The sequence below is a fragment of the Gavia stellata genome, chromosome 21 (genome assembly GCF_030936135.1).
Source record: "Gavia stellata isolate bGavSte3 chromosome 21, bGavSte3.hap2, whole genome shotgun sequence".
NCBI classification, from domain to species: domain Eukaryota; kingdom Metazoa; phylum Chordata; class Aves; order Gaviiformes; family Gaviidae; genus Gavia; species Gavia stellata.
In genome coordinates this window covers 2,546,301-2,573,297 of record NC_082614.1, presented here as the reverse complement: position 1 = coordinate 2,573,297, position 26,997 = coordinate 2,546,301, and the positions used below count along the sequence as shown (strand labels likewise).

Genomic DNA, 26,997 nt, shown 5'->3' with positions numbered 1-26,997 from the left:
CACAACCTCAGGAACATAATGCAAACCTGATTACTAGTAGATCTACATCAAAGCGAACAAGATAGTAAATGAGACAAGAGAAAAGTATTTTCAATTCACTTATTTTCTGAAAGAAAAAAATATTCACTGCTACATTCTACAAAACTACTGTAACACTAAGATACAGGAGAGGTGTGTTGTATTTTGTTGTCGTCGTTACTATTCAGAAAAAGTGGCAATAGCCTAACGACACTTAATTCTGAGAAGATCTCCAAATTTGTAAAAAGAAGAACTGAAATATAATACAGGAAGGTGATGATGACCTGAAGAACTGCAGTAACAGAGAAGGAATAAAATGCAGTAGTCCAAGGTGCAATGTCATACACTGAAGGACTAATAACAAGATAATCTTCAGTAAGCTTACGACTTGATAGCCGGATTAAGAAGAAAAAGCCGTAAGTGTATTAACTAATCACAGAATAACTTTGCAGTCAAGTCTCATATATATATATGTGATCAAGACGAAAGCAATGCTAAGATACATTAGGGCTATCAGAGCCAGGAACTGTTAAACTTCACCCTGGATACGGTGCACAAATTTAGTCAAATTGTAACATGCACGTAACTGGGACGATTGGAAGAACAGAGTTAAGATCTTGTAATGTTATCTGTTAAGATACATCCTATTTAACCTCATCAAAGGGGTTGAAGGTCAGATACAATTATTCTCTGTAAGCACCTCAAGAAGGTGAAAATTTTTTTTTTGCTTTTGAAACAGCTCCCCAACAAGAATGCAAGCACAAACACGTATCAACATTATTCTTTGTATGAGCATTTAACTAGTCTGCACAGCATTTTATGATACATTACCAGAGTCAACGACTTAAGAGATCCACCTCTATCCTGCATCTCTTGCACTAAAGTTCTACCTCTAAAAAAATGTGCTTCAAGATCGATAATAATATAAATGGTCTGTAGGTATCCTGCATTATTTTAAATATCAAAATGAAATATTTGAGCGCAACGGAGTTTTTCTTACCTTTCCAGAAGATTATGAATTGCTTTGAAGAGCAGGGTCCTACACTCATAGGAAAGTCCATTCTCCCACAATCCTTCTTCCACCACTACAAAAACATAAAATGTCAACATGCTCAGAATAGGGCAATACAAACTTTTATACAAAACAGAACTCCAACAGCTTTAATTTTCCACAGCAGCATGTTTCACGAAACTGTTTCAACTGTTACCTATATTGCCAAAGCAGCTTTCATCTTTACTTGCTGAAGACACCAACTTTGAATTTAAAAAAAGAAAGCACAAAAGCATAAAAGCAAACATATTTGTTCGTAGCATTCAATATTAAAGCAGGGGGGTGAGGAATTCGCGATCATTCTTTGCCATGACTGCTAAAAGATCCTTTAAAACAACTGCAGATGCAGACAATCAAGAAACTAAGCGAATCATTAAAGGTGTAAAATCAATTCATGGAACTTAAACAACATTAAATAACTATCCTGAACCTCTCATTGTCACACTCAAGTGAAATTCCTCCATTGTACTGACTTAAACTATTGCACTTTAAGCAATACACAGCAAATAGATGAAATACACAGCAGTTTTTTATTCCAAAATAAAAACCGTAAACTCGGTACCAAACTGTGAGACTTTAGAGAGTTAAAAAAAAATTAATCTATTAATCTCTCATGGCGGCGGAGTGCAGCATGAACTAGTCACCTGAATGAGTACCTGAAGGATACACAAACCTCAAAAACATCTGCAGTCCTTACTCCATTGCTTTTGGATGCTAAAACTACCAAGAGTAGAACTATTTTTGGTATGCCTGTACCAGATTCTAAATCTTATGCAGCCAGAAGATGCAATCTCAGCCGCAGAGTAAAAACAGATGATTAAATAACTTTGTCAGGGAGTAAGAATTTGTTGATTGTCTGAGTTCTGTCATTTCAATTTTACAGGAATACTCTGCAGATCTTTAGAAATGCAAAGATAAAATTCTACAGCATGTTAAGAACTGAATACTTAACACCCCTCCTTGGTCAATTTAAAGGATGTAAACCTTCCACCAGCATGTCTATCATGCAGAGATTATTATCTAAGTATAGTTTACTCTACAGTCATGTTTACAGTAAAGCTTCTAAGGAGTTTCTGCTGTATGAAAAATACTAATATTGCCAGTAGTCTTCACCTACAGCTTCAAAGCCTCAAAACCCAGCATTGTTCGTTATTCTGCTGCTTCTCCCACTAACCGTAAGTCACATAAGCTCAAAGAAGAAGAGGCACATTTTTTGAATGCGTAATGTTGTGATATGCTAATACTGGTAACAGAATCTCTCTCCTTTTATAGAACGAAAAAGCCAGGGCTTTAGCACCTAAATCACCTTATCGAATAGCACAATTATTTCCACCGAACAATGAAAAGGCAGACTTGTGCTTTTGGGCACAAGCATGAGCCAAGTATCTTTCCCTGTAAGACCATTAAAGGCCCCTTTAATGCTTGCAAAACTTTCCTGACACCGAGTATGTAATGTGCCATAGCTGTTTACTAGATAGAACTTCACACGGCCTCAGATTTCATGTTTAAAACAGTACTCTTAAGAAATGTCAGAATCTCTGTGCATTTTCAGAGCTATTGATGTATAAAGTCTGTATAGTTCAGAACTACTGAAGCCTAAGAAACTGTAAGACTGTACCAAGTCTTGGTACTACACAATTCTCAAATACGTTACTTATTATGGTATGAGAGAGATCACACCCGAGTTCACTTCTATTAAAAACTCCATATTTAAATCAAAATTCAAATTTTGAGACAGTGTCATAAACATGACAGAAATCTGTAAAAGTCAAAGGAAATTCACTATTGGGCAGCACTGAGCTCTTCTTGAGTTTCACCCTAATCCTATCAGAGCATCTGTGCCAGAAGCCAGTATTGTCCCTGCATTAAGAACTTCATGCAAAATGGGAGAGATGAGAATCTATTCCATGATTTTACAGGAAACTTCTCACAGCCAGTCCTGATGTTCTCAATCATAACTCACTATCTGCTCCCAAGTATGCACAACAAACTAATGGGACCCAACTAAAGAACAGCTTGTATCATCTCTCAAGACTATTTTCTGCAAGTATAATTTTGCCCCTGACTCTAGAAGAAACGAGATCAGATCATGCTGCTTTGCAGGGTTTATAAGGTAATATTCTGTAGAGTTGCAGTAATTTTAACACCAAATGCTTTAGGTACTGAACACTACCTATATTCTTTTGCCCTGCTTAGCTGTGCCTGGCACAGCTCCTCGTTGGGCTATACCATCCTCTTACTCTCCCACAAACTGAGACCCCTCTCCCCAGGACCGGTGGGACACGGAAGGCAGTATCCCACCAGAAGGGGCTGAAAACGAGGGAATGGAACCTGGCAGCACTCCCCCTCTCTACACAGCAACACAGCCGTCCGTACTCACAGTTACCCTGCGCTCGCCCAGGAACATGTCCCAAAGCTTAGGAAAAGCAGGAAAAAGCAGTGTTAACCTCGGGGTGGAGGTCCTTGCGGGTAAGTCCCTAGGGCCAAGTCTGCCAATGAGATCAGACCGGCTGAGGAGCAGCAGATGAGTGGGACAGGGAAAAGGGGAAAGTCTGAAGTGGTGTCATCCCTCAATATTCTGATTTTCCAAACTGGCTTTCTTATTACTTGGCATTCACATAAATTATATAGGAAATGGAAATAAAATTATTTCCCTACTAAATTTAAGTATATCCTAAGACAACTTCATAACCATTTTCTTAGAATAAATAATGCCTTTGATTCCCAGATATATTAATGCACTATACTTACTGGTAATTACTTCTAATACCTCTGTATCCTACTAGAAATGTTCATCTGACAATTGAGAGTATGGACATACGTCCATTGCAGTAAAAATGGGGAGGGGAAAAAAAAATAGAACTGCAGCATTTCACTTACTCTCTGCTCCTTGGCTTCCTGATCCAGTCTCCAAAAGAAAGGAGCTTAAGTAACTGGAGCAAGTTACAACTTCAAGATGCAAATGGTGACCAGTAACAAAACCTGGCAAAACACTAGACTATCCCTGTCAATCACAAAGTTCCTCACACCATAACAGCGTAACTAGATTTTAGATTTTGAAGAATATTTTAAATTCCTTGTAGAAGACTGAAGACTAGGAAATAATTCTTGGTCTCTGTCTGCCTACACAATGATTTGTAATGCTTTTACCACTCAAGGCTTTCAACTCAAGCCCTCATCAGCGCCGCCTGACAGCATTTTCAGGCGCACAGCTAACAGAAAGCAGGTGCTGCACAGGTTCAGAAACATACTTAAGCCAAGCACCTATATCCTGTCCCGAAGGTATTTTCTGTTACTCTAGTTGAAATAGTCCTCCTTAGAGGCAACAAATTTGTCGCTACACAACAGCTGGGAAAGCCATCTTCAAAAAAGAAAGCTTTCAGGGGAAGAATCAAGTAAAGATTGAATTTTGGTACAAGAAAGAGTGATAGAGCAGGTAGCTTCTTTTTCCTCCATGGAAGTCGGAGAGGAGAGAAGAGTTTTGGAGAGGCAGCAAAGCAGATGGGGCAAACTGTGGGTCACCACTTGCCAGGACCTGGGTAGATGAAGCCATCGCTAATCTGAGCCGTTGTTTGCGGCAATCCCATTTTGAGTAGGATGTCAGACTGGGTGACCTCCAGGAGTCCAAGCTCCTTCTCACCTGTGTGATCTGTCAGATCTACCGGTCCTCTACTGTGATAGATTTACATAGCTATCTACATCTCTCACTGTCTCTGGGGGTGTGTGTGTATATATATATATTTATCTGTATACACTAACTACCTTATCTAAGCACGTGTACATTCCAGAGTAGTCAAGGATGACAACTGGGAGTAGCATTTACTTTCTTGTAAAACAGGCAGTTCGTCCCCTTCTCACTGTTTGTCCTGCAATAGAGGGATAACTTTACCACTACATTTCTCACCAAAATAGGCAACTACTATTTCTGTTTTGTTGGGTTTTTTTAATGAAATCACCTCTCAAAATAAACAACTAAGTCTATTCATACTTCATCTCTAAAAATCTGGATTCTCGGGGGGGGGGTGGGGGGGGGTGGTCAAGAAGATAACGTCACATCATCTCTGCTGTAATTCTATAAACTGCTTAGTTGAGATAGTCAGTCTAACTGCCCTTACTACCTCATTCTTGGTATACACTCTTTAAATCCAGTGGAGATAGAGAGCGCTAAAGAAGTATATGGATCCAAACAGAAGTGGGAAATTTTCAGTATCTTTCAAAGGAGGGGAAAAAAAAAAGACGACAAAAAAAGACTTGAGATAGAATATTTGTGTACGAAACTGGCTATTCATTTGTCTGAAGAGGCATCGTCATTTTAATCTATAGGAGTTAAGAAAGTAAAAATATAAATAGTAATTAAAATTTTCATGGGAAGTTGTAAAACACCAAAGCAATGTTTTAACAGATACAATGGCAAAAAATAATTGTAATGTAAGCTGAGAGGGCACTGTGCAGTAAAAATAAAAGTTATCATTACAGCCAAGTACCTGCCTATTACCATTATCCAACATAAAAGTGCGTAAAGGAATAAGGTAAAAAAACCTTCTGGTTGTAACGCCTGAGAAAGAATACATTGCAGTGTTTTTTCAATTACAAACAAATCTTCCACGGAGAAAACACTTTTTGTTTTCTCATTGCCAAAATATTATTAGCAGAAAATCCAAAAAGAAAACAGGTGTGTTTGACACTGATCATAATGGATTATGACTGGGGTGCTAAATCTCCCTGCTAGTCTCCATGCAGAATGGGAATTAATTGATAGCCTTCACATATACAGTTTTTAAATGTTTGTTTTCATTTTGTTTTCAGAGGTTCAAAAAATGACTAGAACATCTGTGCTGATTTTTAAGTTTACCCTTGCAGATCAGATGTTAAAAGAATTAAAGGCAACTACAGTAATTTAGATTTGCACTGAAAATTCGTAATTTAAATGTACATGAACGAGCAGCTTAGTTGACTTGGGGTCTTTTTTTATTTTCAAGTCAGAGATATTAAGGTCTTCAAACTGTCCAACTATTTTTATGAAGCCAGCCATGTTCTCAAAAAAAAAAGAACCATTATAAAAATTTCAAGGAGAGAAGTCACAGCAAAATATCAAAGCAAATACTTCAATAATTTTAGGTCTCCCAGCAGAGATACTGGAAAGATAATAAGATCTCTGTTCTGCTTCAGTGACCAAACTGACATATTTTACTTAAAAGAAATACAGGAAGGAAGAAGAGAAAGCAAGTTGAGACTGTGTCGGCATTGCAGAGATATTATACCTTTAAGAAATTCAGCCACCCACATTTTAATAATTCAGGTCACACTGCCTTATGCAGTTTAAAAGTAGAATTAGTTTCAAAGAATACATATTTCCTCAGAGCTATGTTACATATTTCCTTTTAATGTATCGTATTGCAGCAACAGCTGAAATGAATGTCTAGACATCAAAAACAGTCTTTATTCCCACCTACTGCTTTTTTACCTCAGGCATCAAAACTAATGAAACCTATTATCCAGAACACTGACTTCAGTTACCACATCGGCCACTGCAAATATGAAAAAACACTCTGGGACGGGACCAGTTATTCAGCCATTAAAATTACTGAAAATCAATTTCTTGCTGCACACTGCAGAAACACTGATAGATTAAAGCAGGACACCTGGGACAAGGAGATTACTTCGAGGGAAGATTACTATGTCAAACTGCTGAGGAAGGGGAGTTACTCAGCTACTCAGGATTCATATTCAGAGCAGTTTATGTTCCTTCTTACTCTTTGATATTTTGTCTCCTCGTTACCATGAAATATGAAGACTGTGGGGGTTTTTTTCCCGGTGTAGATACAGTTTTTAAAAACACACGGCCAAATAACTTGAACAAAATCAGAAATTCAATTACTAAGAGCAAGCATTTAATTTTTCATTTTAATTTTTATTAATGTGCCCTTAAAACAATATTTCAAAGACCAACTAGCATTTTGAAGCATCATTTCTTCTAAAAAATTGAGTTAAAAGAGTAACAAAGCAATGCAATGGTACATTAATTCTGAAAAACTATATTATACCCATAAAAATCCAATTAAACGCAATGCTATTGATCGATCATTGTTATACTGCCATTGATCACCTTGTAAAATCTGCGTTTGAAGTCATTAGTGATTAAATTGACTTATTACTAAATCAGATTCAACCCACTTAGAGATCTAATTTCCTTGCACTGGTTATGATTGTAGGGAAATTGTACTGCTTACTCTTACAGTATTGAGAATTCATCTTGGCGCTCTGTCTCCCGAGTCAACTCATCAGCCAAAAAAGAACCAATACAGAAGAAACGCTCACCAGAAGGATCCGTTTGTGTTAATCTATTTGCAAGCAGAGCTTAAGCGAAGCGCTGAGAATAGGCGCTGTACGTGGACAGAAGCATTCACAATCAACGTCCTACCAAGGTATCCTTAACAGCACGAGTTCTGCACCACGCTTCCAGGGAAATCAGAATATTAACGAAGACCCTCGCTGAAGATTGCTGTTCAGACACAACCCAAGTTTGCATTTCAATGGACCGCAATTTTCTATATAAAAACGAACACTTTCAAGCAGAGCTGACTATGAAACTAAAATTGTTGCACTTCAGAAAGATAAATAAAACCTTCAAAGGCAACAGCTGTTGAATATCACAGGAATACTACGACGCTTTAATTGTTGCGCATTGAAACAGAAATTAGCATAACAGCTATTTATTGAAAAACAGATGGTAGGTAACTATCTGCACTTAGATTATGTTCGCACTACTTAAGTATTACTTTTATCGCTTCCTCGCTCCTGGTAGGTACAAAATTGTTTTTTAAAAAAAAAAAAATACATTAAACGTCACATTTTCCCCCTCCTTCTGTCCCATACTCTCACGTTCCTCTACTCCTGCAGGGTCTCTTTTGCTTCTCCACTGTCACACACCACAACGCAGATCTTTGCGGTGGTATTTTCTCAGTATCACGGTTAACCATGCAACATTTCAAAGGGCGCTAGGAACAAAGCGGTCATGCAAAATACGTAATCACTTCGGGTTCTTTAGAAGTTCACTTCAAAATATTCCAAAAATCCAGGAGTAATATCTACCTTCTCCAAAACCAAAATTATTATCTATGAAATCAGTATAAACATTTCTGTGTAATTATAGCTCAAGTCTGCCTTCTATGTAGGAATGCAAAACTAACTACACCAGAGAACTGAGCAGCTCGCTTCAGAGATTCCAAATAAAATAGCTAAGTTTGCTGTGTGGTTTTTGCTTTGAATGCTTTTTACAATCACCACCTCTGTCCCAAGAAAGAGTAAAAGGAACATAAACACGGCATAATTTTTATGCAGTTTACACTGCTTCTTAAAGTAAAGCGGGAAGCTGTCTGCAGCATGAAACCTGCTCTCGCCCGCCAGAAAATTCCCCCCAAATCCCTGATTTGCACCGTTTCATTTGTCCCGCCATGTATTTGTGTTAAACAGTTTTCTTTTCAAGCTACTTTATAGTTCTTTGCAGAGGTATTTCCTCCAGATGAAAAGCATTAACCTGACCAGAGCAAAAACGGACTAAAAGTTTAGAGGGAGATGGTGAGAATGTCTCCAAAGTGTTCGGGGCTAAGGACGCCGCTAAGAAAGAAGTACTTTCTTAAGTTCACTCCTGGGAGTTTCTAGCATTTCCTCCCACATTTCTGAACATCCCACTTTCCGTTACATCTCGTTTCCCTCTTAAACTCTTTGGTATAAGGGCATTAAAGAATACTTTCTCAGAATAACATAAAAGTAACCCAAAAAATTTGAAGGAAAAAAGATTTTTTTTTTTTTTTAAAAAAAAGTACTACTGTGCTTTTCTAATCCCAGGAAACAATCTCTACTCTCCAAACTTGATTTGCTGTCTTCTTTCCCCTTCCAAATCTCCAAGTTTTCTTCATTTCTTCCCATATTCACTGACCCCCTCAGACTTGCAGCCAGCGCAACCTTCACTCCACACATCAGCTGCAAACCTCCCGCTTCTGCCTTTTGATCTTTCTAGGTTCAAAGAAAATAAAACTACTGAATGATATCTGCATCAGTAAGATCTTCCTCTCTGCACCAATGATGCAATGAGAATGTGGACTCTTATTTTCCTTCTCTAAACATAAATGTTGTTCTTCATTGATAGCACGTTGAGCTTATTTCCCCATCGCCTACAGTCGAGGAGCTCTGTTGGAGGTAACAGAATGTACGAAGGCAGCGAGTCTCCAAAGAGAAATTAGAGCAAGTTCAGCCATCGCCAGAGGAACACAAGGCTTGTTCTTAGGAAAAATACAGTTTGTATTAATCCATACTTGGAAAGCAAAAGGAACCAGAGGTCTTTTCTCATTTATAAAGTATGCAAGACGTCATTCTTGAAATACAGATAGATCATTTTGGAAAGCAGTACCAGGATGCTTTCTTCCCTCTTCTCAAACACAGGTTTGCCTTAAAAACAACTGCACAGCTCAAGACAGATGATTCCATTTTGAACTGCAATTCTGACGAGCCAAGTCCCTGAAAAGCCTTCCACTCGCCACTCAACCAGTTGGCCGTCACTCCCGCGCCAGCCCTGGTGAGTAATCCCTGCAGCTGTGGGGGAAGCAGGGCGCTCCGCAGCGCTCCCTCCCCGCCTCCCCGCAGCCGGCAGTTCTGCGCTCGCTACAATCATCCTAAAGAGCATTTTACAGGAGGCTTAGCCCTGGCTAAGGGCACTCTGCAGCGTGACCGAGAGAACATGGAAACACGATTCATTAGACATGCCTGGAGTGATAACAATGGAACCGCTTCTTACTGCCTTTCATTTCTTACATTTCGTGGAGGCTAATGCATTCGCATTGCACAACGAGCACATTTACAGACAGGGAAAAAAAAATATAATCATCTTTGAGAAAGACAGCTTCTTTTTATTATTATTTGCTGCTTTACAATATGCTTGCAGGCTGCCACAGTTTTTAATTGCTATGTTAAGATTATAAATGCAAGACAGACAAGATCTTCAACCCATCCAAAGATACATTTATAGAGAAATTCAAGGGTGTGATGTTGCCCAATCTCTCCAGGACCACGGCTATCTTCCTTCCACCCAGCTGGGCTGTACGCTGTGAAACAAAAACCTAATATTTCCATCTCAGTTGTATGCGTAGTTACCCAAAGAAATACTGGATTTTCCATTAGCTAAAATTTGAGTTTACTCTTCTGCGTAAAAATTAAAGAATTGTGCTTATTTTTTCTCAGCGCAGACTGCCTTTTGGTACCGCGTCATTGCTTACAGCCCCCAGAGTACTATTTTCTTCTTTTCCTTTATTTATTTTTTTCAACCTAATGGTTATAGAAATAACAATTTTCATGAGAAAGTCTTCCTTTCCTTAACTTACTTGTAATATCATATTGTGAGAAAACAAGATTTTGATTTCACTAAGGAATATAGGGAATATTTTTAAGGCAGCCTCCCATTTTAAACAGACATTGTGTACCACAAACGTGTAACCGCTAAAGTATAAGTTTGAACTACAACACTAATTCCATTATATGTGGAACATATTAGATAAGTCATCTGCATATTACTTTCTGAAAACTAGAAAGAGTTGAGCAAACACATTTGCTTCTAGTTTATACATCACTTGAAAATAATGTTTTAAAGCTTATTTCACTACTTGTTTTCCTGCCTCCCTGCTGGAATTCATTGTAATATTTTGCACAGGAGTGAACTACCAAATTGACTTTATAATTTGTTTACTTGCTGAAGCAAAAGTTGAAGCAATTTCCAAAAACCCAAACCCCACCCATCCATCACCAAATATACAAATAGAGAGTGATAGTTAGCAATAAGCAAACCCAAATTTAATAGTGCTGGCAGATTTTTTTGAGTAGCAAAGTTAAGCAATAAATTTCAACTTATAATGTTTATACATACTTTAGAAGCAGAGGGTCGGGCTTCAGCAATAACCTAACATCATGGCAAAAATATTTACGGTCAGACTTGTTGCTTCTAAATGAAGTACTGTATTTTCAAAAGAAAAGGCGAGTTTCCAGACTCTCAGTTTTGCTACTATTTTTTGAAGTAAATTAAAAATGCATCTTAGGTTTAGGTATCAAGAACAGTAGAAGCGGTTGAAATGAAGTCTCTTTTTAAAAATGCAACGGTGCAAACCATTTCCCTCATATACACATCTTTTTTGAGAGAACAGTTGACTTTCAAAACCACAGGCGCAACACAAAAGGCTAGAAAAGACTTCGGAGACAAGACAACCATATTTTTGTCATTTTGTTTGTTCTTTACTCGATTTTAGTGCTCTCAAAGAAGCATGCCAAAATATTTTGTGCTCTTCTGTGAGCAAAAGTTTACTGCAGTTTGCCACTATTTAAACTGAAGTAAAAGTGAAGTAACAGCTTTTGTGCAACACCACCACGTCTTGAGTTCTACCAGCGAAGTGGTCTGATGTTTAGGCAGCAGAATGGCAAGCAGGTTTTTAAATGTATTTTTGTCATCTTCTGACAGAGAGCCGGCAGAGGGAGCTGCCTGGAACCAGTTCCTGGACTCTTCATGTAGGATCTGTTTTTCAGTTTAAGAAAAGGATACGAGATCATACATGCTAAAAATAAAACTTCTGGGAAAAAAAACCCCCGACCACATTCAATAAGAAACATATTAGAAGAGGGCAAATTTTGAGTAGGAACAGTTTAACTGCTACTTTAAAAATAAAACCCTCCGTATTAAACAGCTTTAAAAGCAGAATAACTTCCTTGAAAAATAATCAAGTCAAAGTGCCCAGTATCAAATCTGTATAATGATGCCTTCAGAAAGGCTAAATAAGATCTTTGAAAATCCATACGTCCATTACTTCCACTGAACAGATACTTGTATATCTTCAGGCATCTTTGATTTTTAACAAATATTGTTTCACACATTCAGTCTTTCCTGGAATGTTGCAACGTGTCTGAGTTTTTCAGCTGACACTTAAGCAGGCGGCTGCGCTGATTAGGGACCGAGCTACACTGAGGCTGCTTTTTCGTAATGCTGAGCTTCACTAACGCTGCCTATTATTACAATTGCTATGTTGGCAGCACCTTTCATCACAGGAAGCTTCAACTATCAAATTAATCGATGTAGATGTGCTCAGATCCTTCCCCCCCCCCCTTCACAGAAACATCAAAAGGGCAACGGGACAAGCACAAGACGCGGCTGTTGGAAGGCTGGCCAGCCAAAGCAAGAGGGACACACACAGTACTGCCCCAAACCACAGGTACTAAAAACTCACTACTGGAAAACCACCCCTCTCCCGCCCTATCCCCATCTATTCCAATCCGCCCTGTCAAGCAGGGAATACTACAGATGCTCTTTCAGATGGGGGACAGAAAAACAATTTCTTAATCAGTATATTCTTATAAGAATGTATTTATTTATTCTTATTTATAAGAATATATTTATTCTTATAAATACCTCCGGTAATACCTTATAAACAGAAGGTATTACCGGAGAAAAAATAACGAAGATGACACAACATGGCATACAGTGTTGGGGACGGAAAAAACAAATGACTGAAGACTGGAGAGCCATTCCAGAAATATGTGAATCCTTGGAATTGTGCACAATAACAAACTAAGCATCAAGATTTTACAGACTACCTGAGACCATCAAATATGCACCTTTTCTCACAGTCATTAAGGCTGAACGTATATAGCAATTATTAATTTAGAGCCCATCCTGCTCAATAAAGATCTTTTCTGTAAAGATCTCTTCTACAAGAGTTACTGCAAACAGAAGACAGACTTGAGAACGATTCCCCGATGACAAGCAGGCACTGAGAGGGTCGGCCTGGGAAGAAATGACGACTTTCTCTTTGACCAGAAAAAGTGATGCAACTTCTGACTCTTCTCTACTTCAAACTCCTTTTAAAGATCAGCTTTATAAAATTTGAGAAAACACATCTACAAAAAAGACCCCTTCACAGGCATCTCCTGTATTCACCGTTGGAGTTATTTCACATATCCATGTTTCAACAGGAGCCATCTCCCTCACTGCTGATTCTGCAATGCAAATGTGGTATGTTGTTCACTTTGCAGTCTGTTGCCATGGCTATTAATGTGATGTCATAAATTGTTACATCTTCATTGCAGAAACAAAATGAAAGGGCTTGTAAGCAGAAGAATAAGAATTCATCTAAGAAAGCACATTTAAGAACAAGCAACTGTGGTACAAATCACAAATGCGAAAAAGGCACATAAATTTGTATTTTAATTCAGCATTGTTGAATGTTTCTCTACATAAGAACTACCTAAAAGACTACAAATTACCTATTTAATTTTACTCTTTAATTTTATTGGACCGTTACCTGCACAGCGGGACCTCCTCAGCAACAAATACAACAGCACTTCTGTAATTTATCTTTTCACCATGTTTGAAACTCGCCTTAAATATCACGCAGTGGCTAACCATCCCCGCAATGCCTACATGACTCTTTCCTCTTTTTCCTTTTCTTCCAGCTACTTTTTGACTAACCAATTACTTCTATTGCACACGGGCCATGTCAGAAGCATGGCAATTGCAAGTCCTTAATTTATGAAAAATCAGGGTTGCGGATTGCCCTTAAAAATCACTATCTACACATATTTCTGAAGTTTTGCTTTCCAAGGACTCCAGGAACAGTAACAAAATTTGCCTTTACCTTATTAAAATAGTAGTTCAGATTATGAGAAGTTAATCTACTTTATCTGTAGATATACACAAAGAGAAAAGGAAAGAATAACTTAGCTTAGAGAAGAGTATAATACAGTATAAAGCACACCCAATGTTCACAGTCAATTTACATCTTTTAGGATGAAGAGAATCCAGGATTTCTCTCCTTTTTGATTAGTTAAACTGTCTTGTTTAATCTTTTTCCCAAACAGTTTAGCTTTTCTGAAAGTGGATTTAATTAAGTCGAAAGACACACAGCAACTGGAGGATGAATGGGCATTTCTGCCTACTCAGACCTGCCAAGCAATAAACTCCGTATGAGTTAGACCATTCACATGGCGCAGGGATCAACATACACCCGTTTCCTGCCATCACAGTCAGCAAGACACCAAAGATCCACCCAAAGGTGGAGGCAGCACTTTTGTAAGAAGAATTCTTGCGCTGTCTAACCCACTCTACTACTGTGATGCTCTCCGACCTTCTTGGAAACCGAGTCACTCCTCCTCAACTTCCGAATATTTCCTTTGTCAGCTCAAATAGGGAAAAAAGCCTCAAAACTGGCCTACGTTTCTGAGGTCTTGTGGCACTTTTATCCAAGCCTACTAGTTCAATGATGAGTAACTCATCTACTTACAATGCTATGTGAAGTGTTCTTCCCCTTTTCAAACCTACTTGAATTGCATATGAAATGGAAAAAATCCAAGCCCTTCCATTCAAATCGGCCATCCAACATTTACACAAGTTCAGACAACGGAACAGATCTTATCTCTCACAATCTAACATTATTTTCCCTGGTCTTGTCTGTGGCTTCTGCTTCCCCATTCAATCTAATGAGTCGTCTTAACCTTTTCCTCAATGCCTCTCACTACTTAGCTCCCCATCGTAATTCATTAAATACCTTTTTGGCCCTATGCCCCCACCCAACTGGGGGGAAGCAGCATGCAGAAAGAGGAGAAAAATATATAAAAAGAAGCGTTTGCCATTCAATGTCTCCAAAACTCAAATGGCAACCCAACAGCTGAACAAATAGAAAATAAAAATAGTTGTTTGACGTCTTTTTAAAAGCGAGGTATTCTGTAACTGCAGCTTTACTAGTCTTTGGAAGACATTCTGACTCCTTGTCTTAACCTGTTTAATTCACTTGCTTATGAGATCTGCTACTACTAATAAAATACGCGATGAACAGTAACCCTCCCAATCAAAAAGAAAGGAGAGTCCCTCACAGCAAGCTGTATTTCTTTGCATCAATTCTACAGCAAGTGCACACATGCATCAGGTGTTTTGGAATCATCTGAACAGCTCTCTTAACAAAGGGTCACCCATACACTGTGTTCCTGCTCCTATTTTTAATTCAGTAGCTTAAAGGGCAAAACAGCCACAAACCAGCATCACCCTGGTCAACGTTGTCTTCTGGATATTGGAAACAAGACACAGAGAAAGTGTCATATGCAAGAATATAATTGGGGAAAAGGGGGCAGGCTGTGGCGTGCTATCCTCCACCTGCCAGCTTTATATATAAAGTGAGGGTTAGCTTAAGAGCTAAGGCAAGTCAAAATAAGGACAATTTTGCCACACACATGGATTTGTTTCTGAATTGTAACCCAAAGGAAGCAAGGAGGAGTGCCACCCATTACCTGTCTTGACTTTTCTTTGCACTGGTATTTTACTTGTTACCCATTCCCATTTAGAGAAACCAAGGTTGTAGATCCGCATTAATTGCTCATTTTCAAAACATTTCTTGATTGGGACTGTTTAATTTGATCCCAGGCCCCGTAGGTCCCTATTCTAGAAATAATAGATCTCCACTGCAGGGGCCACCAACACAGGCATGCCAGCAGAAACTCAGCCACATAGGCAAGCTCTGAACAGTTAAGCAACAGCTACTGTACAAGGAAAAATATTAAGAATTTATCTTCCTTAAAGGATATTCCTCCTATAATTCTACATACTTAAGAAAGTCCAGGGTCAACGGGCAATAAGTAGACAAGCCTACAAGACAGCCTGAAACACACACTACAGCACCACGCTGAAATATCAAAACCATCAAATGGAACCACACACGAGCAAGAGCAGCACAGGCGTTTGAGGAATGTCTGCAGGACACTATACGAAGCGCAGAGGTCCCCACGCTGGCAGAAATTTGCTCTCGCCAATCCGCGCAGAGTAGTACTGCACACTCCGGAGCTGGCATCTAGCAGCGATTTAGACAGATTCACTCCAGGACAGGGCTATGCACACACAGCCATGCAGCTTCTTCCTAGACTCAGAATGTTTCTGTGCATCTAGCCCAGGGGGTTGGTGGACTTGGGAATACAAAATACTATTTCTAAAAAAAAAAATAAAATATAAAAATCAAAGATTGCATTTATTTTATTTAAAAAATGTAATCCTGTTTAAAAACACAGCTGTAAGAAGATTAGACTGCAGTCTACTTAATTTTTTCCTAATATTTCAATAAATAACAACCATATATTTATGCATCCTAAAAGAAAGACCTTAGCTGTCAAGCAGAAGGACCTACGCACAGAACTCTCTGCAGACTTAATTGAAATCAGAGCTGACGCTGTGATCCCAGCAATCTTCGTATGCCCTAAGCCGAAACTCTGTTCTGGCTGACCATGCAGCCCACGTCACCACGCATTAGCTTCAGATAACACTTGCACAGCAGTGAAGTGTTTCGTCCTTTTGTGCTTGCCTCAGGCCACAGCCTCCTCTCACGTACATCAAACCAACTCCACTGGACGCTCCAGAAATTTAACAAGCAAATTCAGGATACTGACTGAATATGACAGGGAATCTGTGGGATCATTATCAAATACGGGGTGGGGGGGGAAGAAAAAAGAAAAGAAAAAAGAAAGAAATCTGTTGTCAGACTGTTTTAACTGACATTTCGATACTGTAATGGACATTGTAATTTTCCCTTTCTGTCAACAATTTTAATGTCAAAAAGTAAGCACACATACAGCTATATACCCAAAAAACTGCCTGCAAGAACTGTGGCTGTCCTTCATGTAAGCAAAAATAAGCTGATTTTACATATATGATAAATCTTTTCACTTCAGAACGCCTACAACCATACACAAATTCTCACTTACTTACAATAGAAGCAGAAAAGCCATACTTAATTGACTTTGTCATGCTACGGATGTAAAAAGCAACTCTTAACTACTGCAAACCACATACAGACGCCTACATTGCTAAATAAAAATCACAGCGCTCGAGTTTGAACGGCAAATTAACAATGAAAAACCCCCATCTGAAATATCGCATCAAGCTGGCAGCCCTGCTCAGCTTGATCTCTCTTGGCCAAAGAATTTCACTAGCTTGTAACATTTAAACATAATCTGACAGCAAATGAGGCTTCCAACTGAAAATTACTACGATGCTGGGTTTTGCTTACTTTGCCCCCCCAAGTAGAATATAAAACAACTGGAAACATATCCTGTTGGATATTTACTAAATTATATATTCTTTATCCTGTTAAAAAAACATAACCAACAGATCAATGATTGATGCTACTGACAATTTCATTTATTTTCTTTTATTATTTCCTCCTTGTTTATTTGATACCCATATAGCCATAAGAGGCCTTTGCCTCTAAGCACAAAACATTACAATTACTCCAGATACTATTTTGCTAGCATAAAAATCCAGATACAATACAGGCACATTTCTACAAAACATATCTAGGTTGTTTAAAGAGGGTAGCGAATAGGGAGATAATCCCAGTTTAATAACTCTAGATGTAATTGCTCTGAGCTACCATCTTAAGCTGTCTTACATAAAAATCATCCCCTGCATCAATCTTTACGCTCCTTACCTTCTGGTCACAGCTTTCCGGACGGCTGTATCGCCTGACCCAACTGTGCTTGGCTACTGAATCCACCACCGTCAGTACTCCATGGGCCATGCACCTCCTTGAATGAGCTTTTAACATAGTCACGGCAGCGATTGCTTCCCATAAATTTAATTCTACAGACACAATGACGATTGCCCTAATGTTTTGCAGAAAGTATCACATGAGAAGCAAAATATATCTTGATTTCACAAATAATTTATGTTCTGTGGTGCTTTTTCTTCCTTATTTATTACATTGAAGCATCAGCACATTCAAATTGTCAATATGCAGCTTCTTTTTAATAACAATTATTACAGAGGATTTCATGGCTAAAGTAATTGCACCACCTCTGTTTCAGTTAAAAATAAAAAATAAAGGTCACTAATGCTAGCTCTATCTCCAAAACTTGCTTTCAGCCATAGGAGTGGTGGGCTTTGCCTGTGACTTCAGAAAGGAATAAAAAGTAGGTCAGTGGGGGTGAATCTAGAAAATTATTGATATTTTTCATTTATGCAAGACTTAAATCAATCAAGTTATGAAAAACTACCAGGACCTTGGTAGAAAAGGCATAGAGTTCCTACCTTTAAGCATGAGAAATAATTTCAGCACAAGTGACAATCTTTTTCAAGACCGAACAGTAAGAGACAGACGCATTATTTCACAAGTAGTTCATTTCCACTAGGATATCTTTCAGCATAAAGCAAGAGATTCATACCGCAATGGGAAAACAAGTTCGATAAAGCACTGTTTTATACCTAAAATTCTTCTCATTCCCAACAAATTCCCAATGAATTGTCAGCAAATCTGTAAGGCAATATATACTCGATGTTCTCACTACTGTCATTTTTCCCATTTCACAAGAACCGTTTTGAATGTCTTTTCTTTTGCCAAGATGTCACCATTGAAATGCTGTATTTATTCTGCATTTCAAAAAAAAAATCTACCCCACTCAACTTCCTTTTGGTCTCTATGTGTTTTAAAATGCCTTTTAACATGATGTCAGGCACAAATTAGCCCAAAAGACTTAAAAGTTACTGCATCATTTCCTCTTGTTCACTGCACGCTGCCAGCATTAGCACAAAATGTCTGTCACGGACTCAGTACTGCTGCACCCATTGGTGCCAACAGCGGCTTCCAAGAGAAGGTTAAGGACAATATTTAGCACTTACACGTGTACAGCAACCTTGTAAGCTGTCCTCATACTCAGACTTTATTACGTTGGAACTGCTAAGATCCTAATGACAGTATTAACTGACAGCTTCTTCGTACTCCAGCCGGTAGAGAAGCACAGAACTATTGTGCTGGCTACGCCCTCTCCCTGTCCTGTATCCTCAGCCAAGGACACCTTACACCAACAACGTTAATGTACAGATACGAATTTACAGCAGAGAGGTTTAGAAAAAAACCCATACAATATATGAACAATAATATTAAAAAGATTACACTAGAGGCAGATGTTCATGAAACACAAATAGACGCACACCCGCCACGCCACTCCTCTGCGGCAGGAGTCCAGGTTGATGCTTTACAGCTGAAGTTACATACAGAACTGCGCATGCTGCCACGGTGCCTGTTAGTAGGAGACACTGCTCTCTACCACCAAACCAGATAAGGAAATAAAAGGACAGAATTAAAGCGCTGACAAGATTAATGAAAGTTGCTCTGAACTTACTGCTTGCTTAATTCTCAGCAACTCTTATTTACAAGAAGCGAGCGTTTCAAAGCAACAGTGACTCCTTCCTGTAACAGGCACAGCCCTATACTGTCGACGGGCCGACAGAAGTGTTTTTGAGATGACTGATCCCCTTACAAACCATTATGAAATGATACAGTCAATGAGACAAGGATTGAAGTACGCGCTTAAGTGACATGCCAAAGAACAGGAATCCTTACATGTTTTGCTGAATGTACTAGGAGAAGACTTTGAAAGTAGAGGTTACAGAAACACAGGAGATGCTATAGTGTGCAAACAAGTATTTGTAAATGAGCTCATTTTGGTAAAAGTTACAGAATCAAATAAACACAAGCTTAACTAAGAGGAAAAAAATGAATTAACTTTTCATTTGGCTCATTTTTAAACTACAAATTAAGAAACAGAAGTGGAAGTGACAGGCATCATCCTGTAGCTGTTTAATAAACTCTTACTTTTGTGTACCAAAGGAAGACGTGCATGTATATATATAAAATAAAAAAGGTCTTATACTCTTCATCACCCTTTAAAAACATTAAATCAATTTTCAAATAAATTCATTATTCAAGAAAACATTACCAAAAGTTCCACAAACACTTTTAAACACAAAATTAAAAAAAAAGAGTACATAATGTCTTATGTACTCGTAATGCTTAGAAATGATACCTTCCAAACTCCGAGATCTTCATGTCAAACTAGTGCACACTAGAACCTTGGAACATACAAAAGCTTTTCAGTGGAAGCTGTTAACTTAGTACTGGCTGGCTGCCCAGTGGGTACCAGAATACATTTTAAACCAAACAACAGAATGGGAGGGAGGAAGCTCAAAAGCAATTTCAAATCTATCAAGACTGAAATATTACCTCAATACAATAGCAACATTTTCACTTCGGGAGTTCTGCCAAAAAAGACTAGTTACCATACAGTAACTACTGCTCTTTGGTATGTTATTTTTAACCAAAAAGCCCCTGCAGGACTACACCTACCTTACCTATGCTAGCCGTCTCCTCAACAGCTAGAAATACAAGGTAGCGGAGGGGATTCAACGTCTGCCAGAACCACAGACGTACGTCAGAAGGATCCCACTGCAGCTTGCTGAGAAGAAGCATCCTTCCATGATGTTACTGGTTAAGAACTGCAGAGTCACCAGTCAAAAAGGTATTGGCATACTCTCCTTATGAAGAGACCTCATCGCTCTCTACAACTACCTGGAAAGGGGTTTGCAGAGAGGTGGGTGTTGGTCTCTTCTCCCAAGTGACAAGCGACAGGACAAGAGGAAATGGCCTCAAGTTGCACCAGGGGAGGTTTAGGCTGGATATTAGGAAAAATGTCTTGACTGAGAGAGTGGTGAGACACTGGAACAGGCTGCCCAGGGAGGTGGTGGAGTCACTGTCACTGGAGGCATGCAAAGAACTTGTAGATGGGGCGTTGTGGGACATGTTTTAGTGGGCACGGTTGTGTTGGGTTGATGGTCGGACTTGATGATCTTACAGGTCTTTTCCACTCTTAATGATTGTGTGTGTGTGTGTGAAATGGCCTCAAGTTGCACCAGGGGAGGTTTAGGCTCGATATTAGGAAAAACGTCTTTCCTTAGAGAGCGGTGAAGCACTGGCAGAGGCTGCCCAGGGAGGTGGGGGAGTCACCATCACTGGAGGCGTTCAAGGAACGTGTGGACATGGCACTGCGGGACACGGTATAGTGGGCATGGGGGGGTTGGGGTGGTGGGTGGACTTCATGATCTTACAGGTCTTTTCCAACCGTAGTAATTCTGTGATTCTCCTGACCTTGGCATGTGACCCATGAACTACAGTCAAAGAATACAGTCCTAATTGCTAGCTCACCTGTTTCAGATTTTTAAATTCCTGAAACGAGCTGAGTAAATTTTGACACTAAGTTGTGAAGTCTCAGCGTGTGTAATAGTTTGGTACGCTAGTCAGCTAGAAACAGAAGAAATTTCACCACCTCTTTGATATTCCTTAAAATCTACCAAAATCATAGGCTATACAAACTTGGCACCAGAAGCTAAACAGTAAATTGGACAGAGACAGTCCATGGAAAAAATAATGCTGGCAGCCAAGAGAATCAAGATTGCTGCCACTCTGTTCTTTGTGCCTCAGAAGACCAAGCAGCACAGGTTGTAAGCACACCCGAATAGGCACAAGCATTAAGTGTTTTGTCACACAAGATCACACAAAGCGTGAATAGCAAACTATACAGTGAGAAGAGATTCACGTAACAATGAAACGAAAGGCACTTGCAATGACATTTGCAAGGTACAATTCTTATTTGCATCTCCCACTTTAATTCAGTTTAACTGGTTGCCCTTTTTTACAGCCAAACTACTCACCAGAAAAAAAAAACCAAACAAACAAACAACAAACCAAATTTGAGAGAAAAGGTTTAGGATGAGTATGCTGTTGTAGGGGTGTACATTTATCTTTTCATGAGTTTTAGAGAGGTTTTGCTGTTCATGGATCAGTTATTTTTAGCTCATCTGGGCAGCATCCACATCTTTAATTCCGTAACAGCTTCCCCTGCCGTTTGAATTAAAAAATGAACTTTACTCCAACTGATTCTCAAGGGGAAAGCATTAAATGTGCCACATCCTGTTCTTTGTTTCAAAGCAGCAGTGTGAAATAATGTAAAGAGCTAACACAGCCCTGATGATTACTGCATATTTCATTAAGACTCCAACACTCTTTGTCCCACTTAAAAGCTGACTACATGCTTTTGGCCATATGGAGTTAGTTAAGTACGCCCTGTGATTACTACTTAGAAAAATCTACAACATATAGATTCTCAGACAATTCTCAGCATTATGATTATTGAAGTTACAATTTCTAAACCTTAGAAAGTAACAGACCATATCTAGAATGTCAAAAAGCCCTGATTTTTTAAAACTTATTAAAAGACGCAACTGATAATATAAGCAGGACTCAAGTAACTGAGCAGAGGTGCGATGTGCTGTATTTTTCGCACATCATATTTAGCAGGTTTAGGGAAACGTAGTACTTCAAAGTCAGAAACCAGCACTCTTTTATAGGGCCAAAATACACGGCTGATAGGCGATACACGTGTTCGTGACAGGTCACCCCAACCAGGAGCGCCTGTAAACTTAATTTCTTTTCTGTCTTCTGCCTAAAGCTTTCAAACAATTCTGTTTCACTGAATCACTTTTTGGCTCTGTAACATGGACAAATGTTAAGTCACAGATGCATTTGTGACCAAAAAAAGTTTTATCTGGAGCCTTACAAGAAACTGCCTAAATGCTCCATTCCTGCAGCCGTGAAGAACCCGCTGAGCCCGTCCCAGGGACGTTACCACCAGTGTGACTTCCCAGTCCACATGCAATAACATCGTTTTCTCCCGCTCTCTACAGACACATACCACTGCAGGATTGTTCATTTTGACTGTCCAGATATATTTGATAAATTAGAGAGTGTTTGTACGACATCTGGGAAAGGAAGACACTTAATAATGTAATCTCTATTGACAATTATATTTAAGTTTACAATGGACATTTTAAAAGCAATCATTTCATTTTGCTCATGCCATACAGTCTCAGAAGCAGCTATCCACAGAAACCTGCCCCGGAGGAGAGGCTTTCCGTGCTGCACACCCCACTCGCACAGACCTTTGCCTAGAGAGAACAGATGACACTTACAGGCAGTTGTTGACCGAAAGACGATGTGCTGAACCAAGCTGATCTTTGAGGTCTTCCACCTGGCTCATTTCACAAATTGATCCTGATCATTCTTCAGGATATGCTAAAACTATTCATCCTCTCTCCTCCCAAAAAAACAGTATTCACTGCTGACCTTGTAGTCAAGAGTTTGCTAGTCCAAGGATACAAAGCAAACCATAGTCTAGACGACGAAAAAAGAATTGACAGATAAAAGGTCTGGAAATGCCGAAGACCACCTTCACCAAAATTTTTCAGTTCTTACCCAGATTTTCTTCTTTTCTTCTAGAACCACTTCTCTCCCATTAGCCTGTCTCAAGTACTGACATACCTACTAGCTTCTAATGGTTTACAGAAACCTCCAGCCATCCTATTCCCTATCCTTTAATATCAAACGCTCAAATCTAATACATTTTTTGCATTTATGCTCATCGTAAGGGCTCTTATTCCCACTGGCTCAAAGTAAATGTTACATTTGGCTGCACAGAGAAAGTTTTGAGGTGATGGAAAGAGGAGGTGAGGAACAAGGAACAAATGCAGAATGCAATTTTCACGGGGCTGCTTCTTCTCCTCCCTTCTCCCTCGAGGATAAGCTCCAGCTTCAGCATCCCGCCGTCATCCCACAGGTACGCCATGCTCAAACCTTCCCACGTTCCGCATTTTCACTCAGGGGAGTCAGAGGAGGAGGAGGAAGAAAAAAATCTCTCACTTCCTCAAGAACCCGAACAAGGAAAACTCCAGACCAGAACAATATCTCACAGAAGAAAAACACCTTCTATAATTGCCCATACACAAGTGGTTGAAATAAATGGGGTTTTTTATCTCATTAATTTCAATGTAAATTACAACACTTTTGAAAAATTAACATTATAACATCCCAACAGAGTACTACCACATACACTAATCAGCATGCACAACACATCATCATAATCCAGCAACTTTGATTTAGGAACAGCCCATATGCAAAAGTTAAAGCAAGAGAATCTGATTATTTAGCCACGAAGGATTTCTGCACTGTTCTCGCTCTGGCAGGTTGTTGATAATATTAATAGAGGATAATTAAAAATCTTGGGTTTAGAGTTAAAGATGTTTTTATTAGGTATTAGAACATGATGTCTTTATATCCAGCAAACCTTGCATCTCTTCTATCTTGTTTATTCAGCTCAGAAGATCTATAAAAGCAAGAAATCTGAGGGTTTCATTTTAAAAGACACATTTTTTTTTTTTAATTTGAGTACGATGTCCAGTAAAATTGATTTTGTGCTAACTGCCTGCAGAAATTCCCTTTAAAGATGGGTTACAAAGAAAAAAATTTACGTTTTGCAAAACGCAGTTCAACTGATCTCATTTTCAGAGAAGCGGGTGTGATTTTTTGTTTGTTTCTTTCACTCTGTTCAGCCTATTCAAAATGTCTAAAGAGGAAAAAGTTCTCCAAAATTATTCAATAAAATTGAATTAATCACAAATTATATTGACATATATCAGGCGGTTTAATACCATCTAATTTATATTCTCCTTTAAATCATTTCCCTGAAAGGGGTTCAGTGATGTTCTATTACTTTACAGCTGATTATAGTCCCAGTATTATAATGGATATTTAAAAGCAAAAGTAAAGAATTTTATGCAGAAAAACAACACTTACCGCATATGCAAAAGCTAGTTTAAGAGCAAGCACAGAATTAGCTATACAGATATTTTTTCAAGTTTGACAGTTAAGCCTTCTGTGCTTGTCATGCATATGCCACATTAGAAAAAATAATATTCTTATGTAGTAGTGAACACATGTTTATTTAATGGCATCTGCCCAGAGGGATGATATATTATCTAGTTAGCATTCACAGAACCGTTTCTCTCAAACCAAATCACGTTTGAAATATCTAGGTTAAAACTGATCTGGAATGGTTTGATTTTTGAAAAAACAAGACCTTTGTAACTTTTCAGAATTCAAAACCAGGGTTTTTTTAATACATAGCTGCATTTACTATGCAGCAAAATAGCCACATCTGAAAAGAGGGAGAGTAAATTAAATAAAAATATTTTTTTAATTATTGTAACATTTATGAATGGAAAATACTGTTTCAAAGAAAATACTGGGGAAATTTTATTCTGTCAGTTCCCCTAAAACCACATTGGCTATCCTGATCTATCTATGTCTTTAAGGTAGAGCCACGAGGAGATAGAAAGTAATGCTTCAAATAAAAACAGTTTTGCTTTGTTCTGCCTTGCCTTTGTGGGAGTTCTTTGTGTGGGTTTGGTTTTGGGGTTTTTATGTAGGTGGTTTTTTGTTTTTGTTTGTGGGTTTTCTTTTTTTTCATAAAGCAATGGAATATTTACTACTTAGAGTATTTGTTAAAGGAAATAATCCAAATGCAGAAAACAAAGCTTGTTGTACAAGACTTACTGCTTTAAAAGATAAAAAAAGATAGGAAGCAATGGTTAAGGCTCTAAAAATAAATAAAAATGAGAAATCTTGTCTTTTAATCCTTTTCCTCTTGTTCACAAAGTGATGGCTTTAACTAAGTAGCTTAATATTTGTGCTTCGGCACCATCATCCATAAAGACCAAACAGTATGAATTCATTCATCTTAAAGAAAAAAGAAGAAACTCCCCCAGCCTTTCACATCTGACTAACATACACGTGTAAGAGACTGTAGGCATTAAAAACGTGATGGGATCATTCAAAAAATTAGAAACAAACTAAAGGGTTTGTGTTGTTAAGTAACAGATTCAAATTTGACTGAAATAAGTGATAGGAGCCTGAAGCACTGCAAACTCCTATGCTCTCCACCGACGGTCGTCTTTCACTCTGTTCATTAGCAGTCCTCAACAGCACACCAAATGGCATCCATCCGAGCGAGCTGTGAGGCTGGACAGCTAACTTAAGATTTCTGCAAGAATTTTCAGCCAACTCAAACCCAAACGTACATGTGTAGGTACTGCTAGAGCAGAGCAGCTTTCTGTTAAGCAAAAAAACCAGTCCTCATTCAATGAAACACAAAGGTACCTGAAAATTCAGTTTAGAGCAATTCGGGAGACCTGCGGTAAGCAACGTTTGTGCACAAAACACCACCAATTATTACAAACTTTGGATGGAATGAAAATTAAAATAAAGATTAAAAAAAATTAGAATACTTGGGTCTTCTTTCCCTTTCTAATTTCTTTTTTTCTCCACAGAATCACTGAGGTTGGAAAAAGACCTGTAGGATCATCAAGTCCAACCACCACCCCAACCCCCCCATGCCCACTAAACCATGTCCCACAGTGCCACGTCCACACGTTCCTTGAACAGCTCCAGTGATGGTGACTCCACCACCTCCCTGGGCAGCCTGTTTTTTTTTTTAAATCTGCTTATGTCAGAGAAAGGAAAATAGTTACTCTCTTAGGAAAATACCCTAAAACATGTCCCATCATCAGACAAAGTGATTTACATTTACTGTACTAAACTCCTTACATGAATTTCTGACACACCCTAAATCTAGCTACGCTCTAGCTGCACTATCTGACAAATTAGACAGAAAGCCAATGTTCAACAGTATGACCAGACACTCAAGTGTCAGCCATTCCTGTTCTGGCTCTCTTCCAGAGGCAGTAAAAAAAGCAGCTACAGATAGCTTCTGGATCAGGAGCAATAAAAAAAAATTCTCAGTGAGCAGAAATCATCTACTATTTATGTGCACGCACACAATCCGATAACGGCTGCGATGCACGCCACCCTGCAAGTGCGGGTGGAATTACAGACCTTGTCAGAGGCGTGGACTACAATTTGCTGTTGATTTAATCTGCGTGCAGGTCTGCTAAAATTATGACGGCAAAATCTCAAGAGACATGCACAGGCTTCGCACAGAAGAACGTGCGACCAAGTCATGCTTGGTCAACACTTAGGGCAAGAGCTGAGACACCCTCACCGGCCAGGACTCGCTGCAGTGCTCCGGGCAGCTACACAGCGTCCAGCTCTCCGGGAACACTGCTCCCACGCTGGTACCTAAAGAAGGCCACATAGATTTATCCCAAGTGTAACCCATGACAGCACAGACCCCTA

General features: G+C 38.9%; 1 protein-coding gene across 1 annotated transcript in view; it reads right to left on the bottom strand.

Moving 5' to 3' along the window:
• MED13L (mediator complex subunit 13L) overlaps positions 1-26,997 on the bottom strand; it is a 200,567-nt gene that overhangs the window by 103,939 nt on the left and 69,631 nt on the right. Inside the window, exon 3 of the mRNA XM_059827587.1 lies at positions 1,019-1,103. Within this exon, the coding sequence (XP_059683570.1) occupies positions 1,019-1,103 (85 nt within the window). The remainder of the gene's footprint in view (positions 1-1,018; positions 1,104-26,997) is intronic.